Genomic DNA, 15,334 nt, shown 5'->3' with positions numbered 1-15,334 from the left:
TTAAAAGGCAACTAAGCGGCTGAGGCAGCACTGAGGAGCCTTTGGACTATACCAAATATGGAGTTACTACAAATTGTAACTCTATCAACATTTTTTTTGACAGAGACAGGACATTGTGCATGTGTGATTTCAGTTTTTTCAACCAGACTGCTTTTTTTCCCCAGTAATTTTATTTACTTATTTGATAGAATAGTGAGAGGTTGAAAGGGGAGGGGGAGATAGCAAGAGAGAGAGGGAGGGACCTGCAGCACTGTTTCACTGCTGATGATGACACTTTCCACCTGCAGGTGGGGATGGGGGCCTTGAACCCAGGTCCTTTTCCGTGGTAACGTGTGCACTTAACCAGGTGTGCCACCACCTTGTCCCTCTAGACTCCTTTTCCATTCAGATAGACAGAGAAAGAGAGAGACAAAAAGAGGTAGACAAACACTAGGGGGTGGCACACCTGGTTAAGTGTACACATTACAGTGTGCAAAGACCCAGGTTCAAGCCTCTGGTCCCCAACCTGCAGTGGGAAAGTTTCATGAGTAGTGAAGCAGGACTGCAGGTGTCTCTCTATCTCTCTCCCTCTCTGTCACAGTTTCTCTCTGTCTCTACCCAATAATAAATTAATAAAAATCTTTTTTAAAAACACAAACATTTTTTAAAAAGAAAAAGGTAGACAAATCACTAGAGCTCCCTCCCAGGCCATAGCGCCTCCCATGTGGTACCAAGTCTCATACCTGGGTTATTCATATGGTAAGGCATACACCCTACCTGGTGAGCTACTTCTGGGACCCATGACAACAATCTTATTCCTCTTTTTCTCTCTGTTGGTATAAACCTGGGGATGGAATTTCTGGAGCCTAGAGTAAGTATATATCCAACGTTATCACTATAGCCAAATAGTTCCCCAAGGTGACTGTACCAGTTTACATTCACATTTCAGTTGATCTGTATCCTTGCTAACATGTAGTCTTTCTAGTTATTCTGATGTGTCTGTGGTAATATCATATCATAATATTGATTTAATTTGAATTTTCCTCATAACTAATGAAAAGTTGTTCAAATTTCATTAGTTATCTGGGAACTAAAAAGTGATTTTTGAGTGATGCAAATATATTACCAACTCACAGGAAAACAAATACTTTCATTATTGTTAAAAAATAATTCATGAGGGAGTCGGGTGGAAGCACAGCAGGTTATGCACAGATGGTGCAAAATGCAAGGACCACCACAAAGATCTCGGTTCGAGCCCCCAGCTCCCCACCTGCAGGGGGGTCACTTCACAAGTGGTGAAGCAGGTCTGCAGGTGTCTATCTTTCTCTCCCCCTCTCTGTCTTCTCCTCCTCTCTCCATTTCTCTCTGTCCTATCCAACAACGACGACATCAGTGCCAACAACAATAATAACCACAACAATAAAACAAGGGCAACAAAAGGGAATGAATACATAAACATTTAAAATCATAATAAGAATTCATGAGTCTAAAATCCTCAGTGTAAAGATCAAAGCTCATGGAAGAGAAGTATTTGTGTGCACATGTGTGTGTGCATGTGTGTGTGAAGGGGGTGTGGGATGTACTCAGAGTATGTTTTGTATGACTTCTTAAACAGGAAACATGAAAAGCTAAAGAATCTCAATAAGACACAGGGCTTGCAAGGAAGAAGGCTCAGCCTCAGTCCCAGCACCACCAGTACACAGAGCTAAGTGGTCTGGTAAAAATAAGAGTAATAATAGCGCTACTACTACTGCTACTATTACCATTAATACTAAAAATAATGTAAAAACCCCAGAAAGAGAATTGTGATCCCGGCTCGTCAGTGGGATTCATAAGCATTTTTCTAGCAAACATCCAATAATCTTCCTACCTCTTCTTTCTTCAAGGAGATGTAACGTGGGACATTGATCTGAACCTGCTTTGGAATCAAGAACTGGAACTTGTTTTTTCCAAAGATTACCCTTCCCCAGCTGCTTTGAGATGATAACTTGTCAGTCGATGTGCAGTAGTCCTTGATGTCCCATACCTACACACAAAGTGTCAGTTAGTGTCCTAGCCTTCCTTGACCCCCAACACCAACTTGCTAGTTAGCCCTCACCCCCCTTTAGACCTTTACTCCTCATTTTAGGGAAGCAGCTCTTACTCACACCTCCGAGGTTCCTAGAGACTTGGGGCCAAAAGGGACCTGAAAGATCTAGGTCAGACCCAGTGAGCATGTGGAGAGGTGTGTGACTGGCCTAAGGACAAGACACCAGCCACATGCCTCACTCCGATACTGATCTGCAGTCTCTGAGAATCTGAGGGGGGTAGGGTCACAAATGAGACACACGGCTGGGGATAGGGGGCTTCGAGAGAGAATGATGTGGTACAGAGCTCACTGGGAATGTTTCTCAGAGGGGCCTTTTCTCTAGATGCACCAGTGCAAGAGAAGACTCCTCAGGTATCTCACCTTATTCCTCACTGTCTTAGTAATGAAGCCAGTTGCCAGCAGGTGCCAGGACTACCTCGGTTAACACCAGTCTCTCCTTCTGAACACCAGTTCCTCCTTACCTTGATGTCTCCTTTACAATCCCCTGTGAGGAGGATCCAGTCATTTTCATCAGTGGTCATGGCGCCCACAACCACATCCTCACTGTCTGTGAAGTCCACGGGGAACTTTCCCAGCAAGCCTCCGTTCCCATAGATGGACCAGGCATAGATGTAGCCATCTATGCAGCTGCTCAGCAAGGCAGCCGTGTTTGGCAGGCGAGGCCTGGTTTGCAGGAAGATTATCTGTATGAGAGAGATGAGCCTTGTGCAGTGGTGTGATGATCCAGGGTCTACCCTGGCAACACGTTCCTGAGGGGCCCGGGCAAGTCACCACCCCCAGAACTGGTCTCCCAATGTCCTCAGTAGCCAATGAGAATGGTGCCCAGTGCTATTCTCCCTACCTAACTGACAATCAGAACATTTTATTTCATTCATCTGTGAGCTCCTGCAGAGCAGGGATTTGTATCCACATCTTTTTTAACATTACAAGACACTTTGCTTGCTATTTTATCCTCAGCAACTACACTGATAACTGACAGGGTGCAAGTGATCAGCAAATGTTTGCCAAAGGAAAGTATATAAGTCTGACTTGTCCTAAGACTCAAACAAGATTTCCTTTTATTTTTAAAGCTTTTTTTCTTTTTTTTATTGTTGTAATTGTTGTTTTTATTGATGTCGCTGTTGTTGGATAGGACAGAGAGAAATGGGGAGGGGAGGGGAAGACAAAGAGGGGGAGAGAAAGACTGACACCTGCAGACCTGCTTCACGCTTGTGAATCGACTCCCCGGCAGGTGGGGAGCCAGGGCTCGAACCGGGATCTGTATGCCGGTCCGTGCTTTTTCCGCGACGTGTGCTTAACCCACTGCGCTACCGCCCGACTCCCCTCAAACAAGATTTTCTAAGAACCACAGCAACTCAACACAACAGAGAATGAGCACATTTCCCTTCATATTGCATTTATAGTGAAAGATCATATACTTGCTTTTTTAAAAAGTATTTATTTATTCCCTTTAGTTGCCCTTTTTGTTTTATTGTTGTAGTTATTATTGTTGTTGTTATTGATGTCGTCATTGTTGGATAGGACAGACAGAAATGGAGAGAGGAGGGGAAGAGAAACATAGACACCTGCAGACCTGCTTCACCGCTTGTGAAGCAACTCCCCTGCAGGTGGGGAGCCAGGGGCTCGAATCGGGATTCTTACACCAGTCCTTGCACTTTGTGCCACCGGTGCTTAATCTACTGTGCTACCACCTGATTCCCGATCATATACTTTCTTTCTTTTTTCTTTCTGATTTTTTTTAATTGGGAAATTAATGTTTTACATTCAACAGTAAGTACAATAGTTTGTACTTGTATAACATTCCCCAGTTTCCCATATAACAATACAACCCCCACTAGGTCCTCTGAATCCTTCTTGAACCTATATTCTTCCCACCCACCCACCCCAGAGTCTTTTACTTTGGTGTGATACGCCAATTCCATTTCAGGTTCTACTTGTGTTTTCTTTTCTGATCTTGTTTTTCAACTTCGGCCTGAGAGTGAGCCGATCATATACTTTCTAACCAATCACTAAAAAGTATTTCTGCAGACACAGAAATAAACACCATTATCCATTGCAAAAAAAAAATTATTTTAACTAAGTTCTTCTTCAAGCCTTAATTATGACCATCAAGCTTTGCTCTCCAATTCTGACTGTCACCTTACATGTCACTCCTGTGACACACATGGGATTCATAGTGGGAAATTACTCTGCCAGGTGAGCGCAGGCTGACTGTACTTGTCTGATACCCACTCCCCAAGAGGATAAAACACAAACACAACAGGGTTAGGAGATGCCCCACTCTTGTGGAGTCAAAAATTACAGATCTGGTCATGTATCCCCTGGTCACCACCAACAACAAAAATCTGAATTATCTTTCTTGTCACAGAGATACCACACATCATGTTCAACCCACTTCCCCCTGACCCAGGTGTCGGGGTCACAAAACCAGGAGACCCTCAACCAAAGATAAAAGACAAGTGTTTCCCCAGTGTATACATGCCCCTGGACACTGCAAGGGGAGAACAGCATACACACAGGAGAACAGACTCAGAGGATCCTTGGAGTCCTAACTCCCAGAAATACTCACCGTCAAGATTCTAATGCTGTTGCTTCCATTTTTTTGTTTCTATCTGCATTTTCTGTAAAAACTCTTATTATTGCCTTTCAAAATTATGAAATATGTGTACAAGAATAGAAACTTATAAAAGATGGAAGTGGGAGAACAGCTATGATTTAATGTCATTGGCCTATTTTTTTTTAATGAGAAAAGCTGAAGCAGTGACTATGACCACTGCTATTATGATGGGTAGGATATAGTGAACAGAGGAAACTTGATCCCCCCTCAAATATCATACAAAAAACTTTCTGCCATTTAAACTGTGGTTCTGGAAAATGTCCACTTTTCTTCCTCTTTTCATCATACCAACCAGCCAGGAGGGGGCAGCATTCACCTTTGTAAATAGCAGCACATTCTCTCTTGCTCTCGCTCTCGCTCTCTCTCCCTCTGACCCTGGGGACAGCCAACCAGACAGGATGCATTTCCCAGCCCCACCCCAACTGCTGGCTCCCTGCCTCACCCCTAGGTTCCCGTCCAGGTGTGACCCACCTTTTCCACTGAGGTATTAGACTGTAGCACCTCCTGTAATTCCTCATTGCTTTCAGGCTCTTTGAATTCCAGCACCTTCTGCTGGGGCTCCTCTTCTATTTTAGCATGCTTGGGGACTGAACGGTGGTCATGAGGTGTTCTTGATTGCTTGGAACAACCAGCACTGGAAGGTTTCTGAAAAACACAATGGGCCTCCCAGGTCATGGGGGTGGGGTGTCTCTCTGCCCCGTGAGGAACAGAGACCAGACGCAGATGCAGTGAGAGTGGCCACCCCAGTTCCACCAGCAGCCACACCACCAGGACAGGTATAGCAGCCACTGTCCAAGGACACACAGAGTCTGCTTCTGGGGAAGACACCCACTATGTCCTGTGTAGACAGCCTGGACAAAGATGGGGATAAGGCAGCAAACACCCGCTGCTCTGGGAGACTGCATGCATGGGCCATCACTGACACTCTGAGAGATTCACAGCAATGTACAGCCTAGACACCAGCGGCTGTGCCGAGTCCTGCAAGAGTCAGGGCATGGAGGTTGGGTTGACCCAGTGCCCAACAGGCATTGTGTGTTAGGGCAGAGTGGGATTTGCTTATTCAAGCTTCAAGACCCAGGGGTGGAAATTAAACTTCAGTTGTTTAGACAATCTGAGTCTCCTCAAGTCCCACAGGTGAGATTACCATATTCAATGCTGAGGAGCTAGAGTCAAAACAGTACCTGTGAGGTAGCCCACCCTGCAGAGCTTACATCTTACTTCAAGGTTCAAACCCCTCACAACCCAGGACAGCACAGCACTGGGGGAAGCTCCACAGACAGTGGAGCAGTGCTACAGTGTCTCTCTGTGTCTTTCTCTCAGAAATAAAAAGAACAAAACAGTTGGCCTGGGCACTGGAATCAAGCATCTACAAGGCAGCCCCATGGGAAAATGTTTTTAAATAATAATAATAAAAGCGAGTCACCAAAAAAGACCTTGTAGCTCCCCTGCCCCTTCTCCATATATTGCTCAAAATGGAATCATCATTCAGACTGGACGGGCTCCCCTGGGGCTGAGACCTGAGCTCCGAAGAAGGAAGAAGGGGGTTGCCTGTCTCTGGGTCTCGGGCCACTGGAGTCTAGCACAGGAGGTGGCCTGTTGGGGAGGAGGCAGGCCCCACAGGTGTCACTACTGGACCAAGGTGAGTTGCGGGAGCTGGACTCCCACACTGTGGAGATGGATTCCCGCAGGCCCAAAGGCACTCTGAGAAAAGTGTCACCAGACTAGAAAGTAAACACATGACCCTGGGGGAATTAGAGAGGGAGGGTGGTCCCTGGATGTGCTCCCATGTCTACCTTTAGGGGAACAACAGGCACATCTGGCTCCTTGTTGCTGGGGTGTCTCATCACTGGCGGGGCCGACATCAGGTTCCGCCTCAGGTTGGCATTGGCCCCAGGACTGACACTGAGGCTCCTGGGATCCAAGAAATACTTGTGAGCCCACTTCTCCCCGTGGGGTCTGCTGAGCTTTGGGCTCTGGCTCAAGCATGCCTTCGATTCTTGCACATGCACCTGGCAGAGTAGGAGTTCCAAGGACACTTCAATGTCACAGAAGGGAATGCAGAGCCTCCATGGCCCAATACACCCTAAGGCTTATGCAGCTCAAGCCCCTTAGGCAACCCAGGGCTTACTTCTAAGAAACTGAGTACTCTTAAAAGCACCTAATGTCTGGTTATAAGACCTTCTCCCATGTGGGATAAGCTAAAGGATATAGGATGAGCTCACTGGTAGGTGGAAATTAAGAAACACAGACAGAAAGGGAAAACACAAAGTAAAACTCGGGTTGGATGCACAAGACTCCGGGGAAAGAGGAGAAGGAAGGGATGGAAAGCGCATGGGGGCCCTGGTGTGGAAAAGGACTTAAGTTGGAGATGAGTGTGTATTGCAGACACCTATCACAGCACCATGAGGAAGCATGCTTGTATGTCAACAACTGTACTATAAACTATTCCCCCCAATAAAGTGAAGTGGTAAGGGGGTGGAGGAGGGAGGGAGACCTTCCCCAAATGCCCTGAGTCATCATAGGGAAGACACTATTCCACTAAAGGGCTTACATTCCCCATCTATGAAATGGACAAGGTTCCCAAACATTTCTGAGATTTGCTTTTAACCTTTAGGGAGACTTCAAAGTGTAAAATGGATTAAAGGCTGAGCTGCTATGGGAGAAACCCCTACAACGGCCTCTGGGCATCCCTTCCTTAATAAATCTGGAACACTGGCAGATGACATCACACTAAAGGTTCCTCCTGCAAAGATGGGATGGTCAGTGCAGCTGTTAAGTCCCTACCACAAGCCCAGCAGGCCTGGAATGAGAATGTGTAATGTGATGGGTGAAAGGTAAAGTCACTTTTACGGAAAGGGTGACCTGCCAGAGAGGTAAGGGCTGGCACCACCGGGCTCTGGAGCCTTGCCTTCTTGGATATATAACCTTAGGCAAGATGCTTACTCTCTCTGTGCCTCAGCTTCTCCACCTGCTGACTAAGAACAAGTCACCACTGCCCCCCTACTTCCACTTCCCAGGGTCCTCCTTCTCGCCCTTGCCCTCAGGGACTCTTGCCAATGGCTGGGAGAGAGGCTAGGGGAGAGTGTGATCTGTTGGCCATACCCTTTTGGGCTTCAAGGGCAAAGCGCTCTCAGAGGCATTGAGTTTGAAGATGGGTCTGATTGAGTTGATGTTCCAGAAGAAGATGTCCCCATTGTAGGAGGAGGTCCCGAGGAACTGGTTCTGGTACTTGGCCATGCTCAGAATATCCTCCGTGTGGAAGGTTTGCCAGTGGTGACACAAGAGCACTGGCTTGGTTTTATGGAACCTGCACACATGGTCAGAAGTCAGAGGTCTGAGAGTTCAGCCTCTAATATGCTCTACTGGGGGAAAGAAGGATCAAGGCCTTTAAGATTCTAGGAGCCATCTCAGAAGAGGACCTTCAAGTATTGAAACACCTCAGTTACTACGCCCTACTATGTGTCCTAGGAGTTGTGTATAAACTAGCCTTACAGATTCACTCCTTTCTAACATCAAAGTTAAAGACTAAGGTTTAAAGAAAGGGAGACCTGACCCTGGAAAAAGGAGTCTTCACTCTGCCTGGAGCATTCCTACTTCATTTAGACCCTTGTTCCCTCTGCAGATTCCACACCACCATGCCATGCTCGGGTGAGTCTTTTCTGGCCCCACAGATTTCCATCCTCTCCCCCATAGGACTCTGTACCTCTTTTTTCCATAACACTCAACTGCTTTTATAAGTGAAGTTATTTGATTAGCGTCTACCTCCTCCTAAAAGTTCAAGGATAGAATCACATAGTTCTTGTTAATATTCCTTGCTGGCATCTAGCACAAGCCCAGCATGTGTTAGCCTCCAGGAGTTCTGAATAAATGGACAGATGAGTAGGTGAAGCAAATGGACATTACTCATTGCTAACTTCCTGCCTGGTCTTCCAAATAGCTTTAAAGCTAGGGGTGGGGGATACAAAGAGAACAGCTGCACTCCTCTGCCCACATGCACCCATGACACTCACATGAAACACGTGATTCTCTTACTCCATCCAGTTACATAGAACACCTTGTTCATATGGATAATTCCACTAATCTGTTGAGGGAAAAAAGAAAATTCTAAGGCACCTCCAAGAACCTAGTTCTGGATTTTGAATGTCTTCCAGATGACATCCCACAAGAAGTCAAAGCTCCCTCAATGAGAGGCTCCTAGAGTTGACACCTCAGCAGAATGCTCTCATAACCCTTACTCGATAAACTTGGAGGCAGGTAGGGTAGGCCAGTGGTGCACCCAGTTAAGCACAACACACTGTCATACACAAGGACCCTGGTTCAAGTCCCCAGTCTCCACCTGCAGCTGTGAGGCTTCAAAAACAGTGAAGCAGGTCTGCAGGTGTCTCTCTTTCTCCCTCTCTATCCCCTCCTCTCTCAATTTCTATCCTATCTAATAAAAATAGAAAAAAAAAATGGCCACTGAGAGCGGTGGATTTGTAGTGCTGGCACAGAGCCTCAGTGATAACCCTGGTGGCAATTAAAAATAAATAAAATAAAATAAACTTGGAGGAGGCAGGTAGGATATGAATCCAGGTTCACTTTACACTTTGATCTGGGAATCAGAACAGTAATTTGCCCAAGGTCAATTACCTGAATCAGTACTCAAATCCTCAGTTTGTGGGCCAGATGCTCTTCCAGGACTGGTTGAAGGACTGTGTCATGGAGCTCAGCAGTGGGCTCAGTGCCAAAGTAAGGCTTCTGGATTTGCTCTGTACCACACCCAGAGTCTATCTCTATAACTCTGTCAGGCACTTACCAAATAAGGGTGAACACTGGGGGTTTCCAATCAGCTGACCCCCACTGCTAGACATGCAATCGAAAGCTGAAATATGTCGAGTAAGAAACACCAGCAGGGCCATAGAGATGGCTCAACTTGTTAGAGCACAAGGTTTTCAAGTCTGAAGTCCCAGGTTCAGGTTGAGTGTCCCAGCACTACCATAAGTCAGAGCAGAGAAGAGCTCTGCTTTCTCCACAACTTTCCCTCTTATCCTATGGTTTTGTCAGTGTTTCCTCTTTATAAATAAAATAAAATAAAAATAAGTAAAGAAATAAATAAGGTAGTCCAGGAGGTGGCTCAGTGGATAAAGCATTGCACCCTCAAGCATGAAGTCACAAGTTCAATCCCTGGCAGCACATGTACCAGAGTGATGTCTGGTTCTTTCTTTCTCTTTATTTCTTTCACATTAATAAATAAATAAAATCTTTAAATAAATAAATAAGTAGGGCTGAGGAGATAGCATAACGTTTATGGAAATAAACTTTCATGTCTGAGGCACGAAAGGTCCCAAGTTCAATCCCCAGAACCACCATAAGCCATAGCTGAGCAGTGCTCTGGCCTCTCCCCTCTCTCTACATCTCTCATTAAAAGAAATAAAATATTTAAAGTAAGTAAATAAGTAAAAAAAAAAGAAGAAGAAGAAGAAGTGAAATGAGACCACCACCTAACAGCATATACCAAAGTTAGATCTAAATGAATCAAAGATCTGGATATTAAACCAGAAGTTAAAACTTATAGAATAAAACACTGGTGAAACTACAGCATCTTCCTGTTAATGGTGCATTTGAAGATTCAAACCACTGGGCGTGGGAAATGAAAACAAGAGTAAATAAATGGGATTATATGACACTAAACTTTTTCTACACATTGAAAGCAAACTATATAAGGATAACCAGGCAACTCAGTAAATGGAAGATATTTCCACAGCATACATCTGATTAGCAGCTGATATCAAACATCTATGTAGAACTGCATATGTACATCTACAAAAAAAGTAAATAAATAAAAAGGGGGGGAAGCAATTACAGAAGCCAGACCTTCCACCTTCTGCAACCCACAATGACCTTGGGTCTATGCTCCCAGAGGGATAAAGAATGGGAAAGCTATCAGGGGAGGGGATGGGATACAGAGATCTGATGGTGGGAATTGTGTCTTATCTTACGGTTTTGTTAATGTCTCCTTTTTAAAATAAATTTTAAAAATTAAAAATAAAATAAAATAAAGTGAACCAAAGAACTAAACAGACAGTTGTCTAAAGAAGAGATACACATGGCCCACAGACACATAAAGAAATGTTCTGTTTCACTTATCATTAGAGGAATGAAAATTGGGGCCAGGTAGTAGCACACCGGGTTAAGCACACATAGCTCGGAGCACAAGGACCGGCACAAGGATCCCGGTTTGAGGTCCCGGCTCCCCACCTACAGGGGGTCGCTTCACAAGAGGTGAAACAAGTCTGCAGGTGTCTATCTTTCTCTCCCCGTCTCTGTCTTCCTTTCCTCTCTCAGTTTCTCTCCATCCTGTTCAACAACAGCAGCAGCAATAACAATAATAACAGCAACAACAATGGAAAAGATATGGCTTCCAGGAGCAGTGTATTTGCAGGTCAGGCACTGAGCCCCAGTGGTAACCCAGAGGCAAAAAAAAAAAAAAAAAAAAAATTGCAAGGACCTAGTTTCAAGCCACTGGTCCCCACCTGCAAGGGGAAAGCTTTGCAAGTGGTGAAGTTGTGTTGCAGGTGTCTTTCTTTCTCTCTCTCTTTACCCTCTCAATTTCTGTTTCTATCCAGTAAAGATAATTAAAAATTTAAAAATAAAGATGTAAACGTTAAAACTACACTGAGACACCACCTCCCACCCGAGAGAACAGCTTTCATCAACAGATCAGAAAATGACAGGTGCTGACAAAGTTGTGGAGGAAAAGGGATTCTGCTACAGTGCTGATAGGAATGCAAACTGAAGCAGCCCCTTTGGAAGACTGTCTGGAGAGTCCTTATAAAAATGAATTAGCTTGTGATCCAGTGATACCACTCCTAGGCACATAGCCGCATTATTCACAAGAGCTAAAGAGTGGAAGCAGCCTGAATGCCTGTCAACAGATGACTGGCTAACGTTATGGGACTTATATTCTGTGGAATACTACTCTGTAATCAAAAAGGTGATAGTATGTCCTTTGAGACAAAATGGATAGAACTGGAGGTGACTGTGCTTAGTGAAATAAGAAAAAAGATGAAAGACAACTACCAGATGGTTTCCCTCATATGTAGAATCTAGAGATCTGATACATATGAACTTGCAAAAGAAATAAAGCAAGCAAACTTTCTAAGACTTTTGAGAACCATAGTGATCATCTTAGAAAAGTAGGAGGTAGGGAAGACAGAACTCTGGTGATGGGTGTTGTGTGGTATTATACACTATAATTTTACCATCTTGTAAATCACTATTAATCAAAAAAAATTTTTTTTAAGTGACAGCCAACTAAAGCAAGAGTAGTTAACATCTGTAGCTGCAAGAGCTGCTACTACCTACTCCTCACGCACGGGATACAGGCTCAGGGTGCAGGAAACCAGTCCACTCACACGCCCTCCTAGGGAGAAACTGCAAACCAGGTGCCCAGAGTGGCAGGAGCTGCACTCTGCTCCTCAAGAGGCTGCCTGAACCACACTGACCTCCAGGCGGTCGGGGTTGGGGAAGGTCAGCACGCACTCCCCGATGTTGTAGTTCCACATCTTGACGGTGCCATCACGCAGGCCGGTGAGCAGGCACCGCTCCGACTCGTCTAGGGACATGGCCGTCAGCTCCATAAACAGGTCGTGGGTCACAGGGAATTCCATCAGCCGCCTGCCTGTCATGATCTCCCACACACTCACCACCCCACTCAGGCAGCCGCTCACCACCTGCGGGGAAAGACATGCTGGGATTCCTGGAGGCGAGAGTGCCCACCTGCCCTGGGACAAGTGTCCAGGGCCCTCTGCTGCTCCTCTGTTGCTGCTGCTGGAAAATCCATTCTTAAAAACTGCCCTGTGGGTGGCGGAGACAACACGATGCTTATACAAAGAGACTCTCGAATACCTGAGGCTCCAAGGTCCCAGGTTCAATACCTGGAAACTTCATAAGCCAGAGCTGAAAAAAGGTACAAGAATGAAAGGAGGGGAGGGAGGGAGCGAGGGAGGAAGGTAAGGAGGAAAAGGAAAGGGAAAACAAAAACAAAAACAGGGGGGTGGAGGGAGAGGAAGGGAAGATGGATACAAGGAGACTGTCTTCCTCCGCCCCACAGTGCAGGGCAGTGCGAGCCGCCACCACACTTTGAGAAGGATCCCATCTGGTGAAACCCCTTTCCCTGAGGAATGGCATGTACCCAGAGAAAACATGCTCTAATTCAAAAAGACATTCACTGAAGCATCACTGGTGGTGGGAGCTGTGGGAGAGGAAATGCCTGCACTGTCAGGAGTAGGGAGATACTGAGGAGGGAGCATGGTCTCTCTCCTCTGCACGCCTCCTGCCAACCATTCCACCGCCACAACAGCACAAAGTATGAGGTCAGCTCCTGCTGAGACATCTAGAAAACCTGGGGGCAGAGGGGAGCGGCCGTGTATAACTGTGACGGTGTTGAAGAGACCTAAGGTTGGTGAGACTGTGCTGTTCCCAGGATAAGGGGAGCATAAGGGGTAGAATAAGGGGCTCCATGAGGAGCAGAACAGAGGATCTAAAAGCCTGTTCTGTCCTTACATCTGAGAAAACATGTGCCCAGCTGTTGTGCGAGCTCAGAGACCATCAGCAGGACTGGGTGCTGCTGCCTTCCCTCCTACAGTGGGAGCCCTTGAAGAGCAGCCTGGGCTGGTCTCTGGGTTCCAGAGCAGACCTGCAGCAATATCCAGGTGTTGGCAGGCTCTGAGGGGTAGGGCCACCTGCTCTTCAAGTGGCAGAGCCCAGATCACAGCATACCCATAACCCGAGGACCCTCACCGACACCAGCTAAGAATCCTCCCTCCCTCCACCAGCCCCTGTGCTGGACAGAGCACAGCAGGACAGTACTAGGGAGGTACTGGAGGATCAAGCCACAGCACTCCTGCCAGCCCCAGAGACATCTCTGGCCCACTCACCTGCCTGAAGATCTTGCTGTAGAGGATAGCGCACAGGGGAGTGCTGTGAGTCCTGGTCTTCTCCCTTACCTTCCCTGGCCCCTGGAGGCCTCTGGAGTATCCCTGTAGTATCCCAATCTGTAGTTGAGAGAGGAGACAGTTGGGCAGTCAGAAGCTGTGAGTGACTGGCGCTAGAGAGAAACTGCCAATAAATCATGACATTAACGACATCCTCATTGCATGTGGGCCCGAGCTCAGCAAAGCTGCTTGGCTACTCAGCATACCTACAGATGCCTCTCTTCCCTTCCATACACACTCTAAGGCCCCCAACACCCAAGTCTGAGGCTCCCATGCCCTAGTCTTCCTAAAAGGGGGGGGGAGGCCTAGGCGGTAACGCAACAGGTTAAGTGTACATGGTGCGAAGCTCAAGGACCAGCTCAAGGATTCCGGTTCCAGCCCCTGCAAGCAGGTCTGCAGATGTTTTTTTCTCCACATCTATCTATGTCTTCCATTCCTCTATGGATTTATCTGTCCTATCCAACAACAATAACAACAAGGGCAACAAAAGTGGGGAAAATGGTGGGGGGGGGGTCGGGCGGTAGCACAGCGGGTTAAGCACACGTGGTGCAGAGCGCAAGGCCCAGGCTCCCCACCCGCAGGGGAGTCGCTTCACAGGCGGTGAAGCAGGTCTACAGGTGTCTGTATTTCTCTCCCCCTCTCTGTCTTCCCCTCCTCTCTCCATTTCTCTCTGTCCTATCCAACAACGAACAACAATAACAATAATAACCACAACAAGGCTACAACAAGGGCAACAAAAGTGGGAAAAATGGCCTCCAGGAGCAGTGGATTCATGCTGCAGGCACTGAGCCCCAGCAATAACCCTGGAGGCAAAAAAAAAAAACCTGTATACACTATTCAGCTATTAAAAACGATGAATTCGGGAGTCGATCGATAGTGCAGCGGGTTAAGCACGGGTGGCGCAAAGCTCAAGGACCCGCGTAAGGATGCCAGTTCGAGCCCCCAGCTCCCCACCTGTAGGGAGTCGCTTCACAAGTAGTGAAGCAGGTCTGTAGGTGTCTTTCTCTCCTCCTCTCTGTTTTCCCCTCTTCTCTCCATTTCTCTCTGTCCTGTCCAACAATGACGACATCAATAATAACAATAATGATTACAACAATAAAACAAGGGCAACAAAAGGGAATAAATATTTTTGGGGAGTCGGGCAGTATCGCAGCGGGTTAAACGCAGGTGGCGCTAAGTTCAAGGACCGGCATAAAGATCTCGGTTCGAGCCTCTGGCTCCCCACCTGCAGGGGCGTCGCTTCACAGGCGGTGAAGCAGGTGTCTGTCTTTCTCTCCCCCTCTCTGTCTTCCCTTCCTCTCTCCATTTCTCTCTGTCCTATCCAACAACAACAACAACATCAATAACTACAATGATAAAACAACAAGAGCAACAAAAGGAAATAAAGAAAAAAAAATTTAATATTTTTTTTTAATTTTAAATAAAAAAAGATAAATTCACCTTCACCTCATCTTGGTTGGAGCTTGAAAGAATCATGTTAAGTGAGATAAGCCAGAAAGAGAAGGATGAATATGGCATGATCCCACTCACAGACAGAAGTTAAAAAACAAAAACAGAAAATAAGAGAAACACAAAATAGAACTTGGACTGGGTTTGGTGTATTGAACCAAAGTTGTCCTTGATTATCCTTTACCCCAGATTAGGCTCAGGCTCCTTCCTCTGTTCTCCATGAAG

General features: G+C 46.3%; 1 protein-coding gene across 1 annotated transcript in view; it reads right to left on the bottom strand.

Annotated features, from left to right (window-relative positions):
* The window catches only part of EFCAB8 (EF-hand calcium binding domain 8), a 93,508-nt gene that overhangs the window by 32,127 nt on the left and 46,047 nt on the right, over nucleotides 1-15,334 (bottom strand). Inside the window, exons 15-22 of the mRNA XM_060188422.1 lie at nucleotides 13,604-13,720; nucleotides 12,170-12,397; nucleotides 8,696-8,766; nucleotides 7,788-7,992; nucleotides 6,479-6,694; nucleotides 5,157-5,330; nucleotides 2,530-2,751; nucleotides 1,850-2,005 (exon numbers count right to left, since the gene is read on the bottom strand). Coding sequence (XP_060044405.1) covers nucleotides 1,850-2,005; nucleotides 2,530-2,751; nucleotides 5,157-5,330; nucleotides 6,479-6,694; nucleotides 7,788-7,992; nucleotides 8,696-8,766; nucleotides 12,170-12,397; nucleotides 13,604-13,720 — 1,389 coding nt within the window. The remainder of the gene's footprint in view (nucleotides 1-1,849; nucleotides 2,006-2,529; nucleotides 2,752-5,156; nucleotides 5,331-6,478; nucleotides 6,695-7,787; nucleotides 7,993-8,695; nucleotides 8,767-12,169; nucleotides 12,398-13,603; nucleotides 13,721-15,334) is intronic.

Source organism: Erinaceus europaeus, chromosome 1 (genome assembly GCF_950295315.1).
Source record: "Erinaceus europaeus chromosome 1, mEriEur2.1, whole genome shotgun sequence".
Taxonomy (NCBI): Eukaryota; Metazoa; Chordata; class Mammalia; order Eulipotyphla; family Erinaceidae; genus Erinaceus; species Erinaceus europaeus.
Note: the sequence above shows the minus strand (reverse complement) of the source record. Positions and strands in the feature narration are given on the sequence as shown.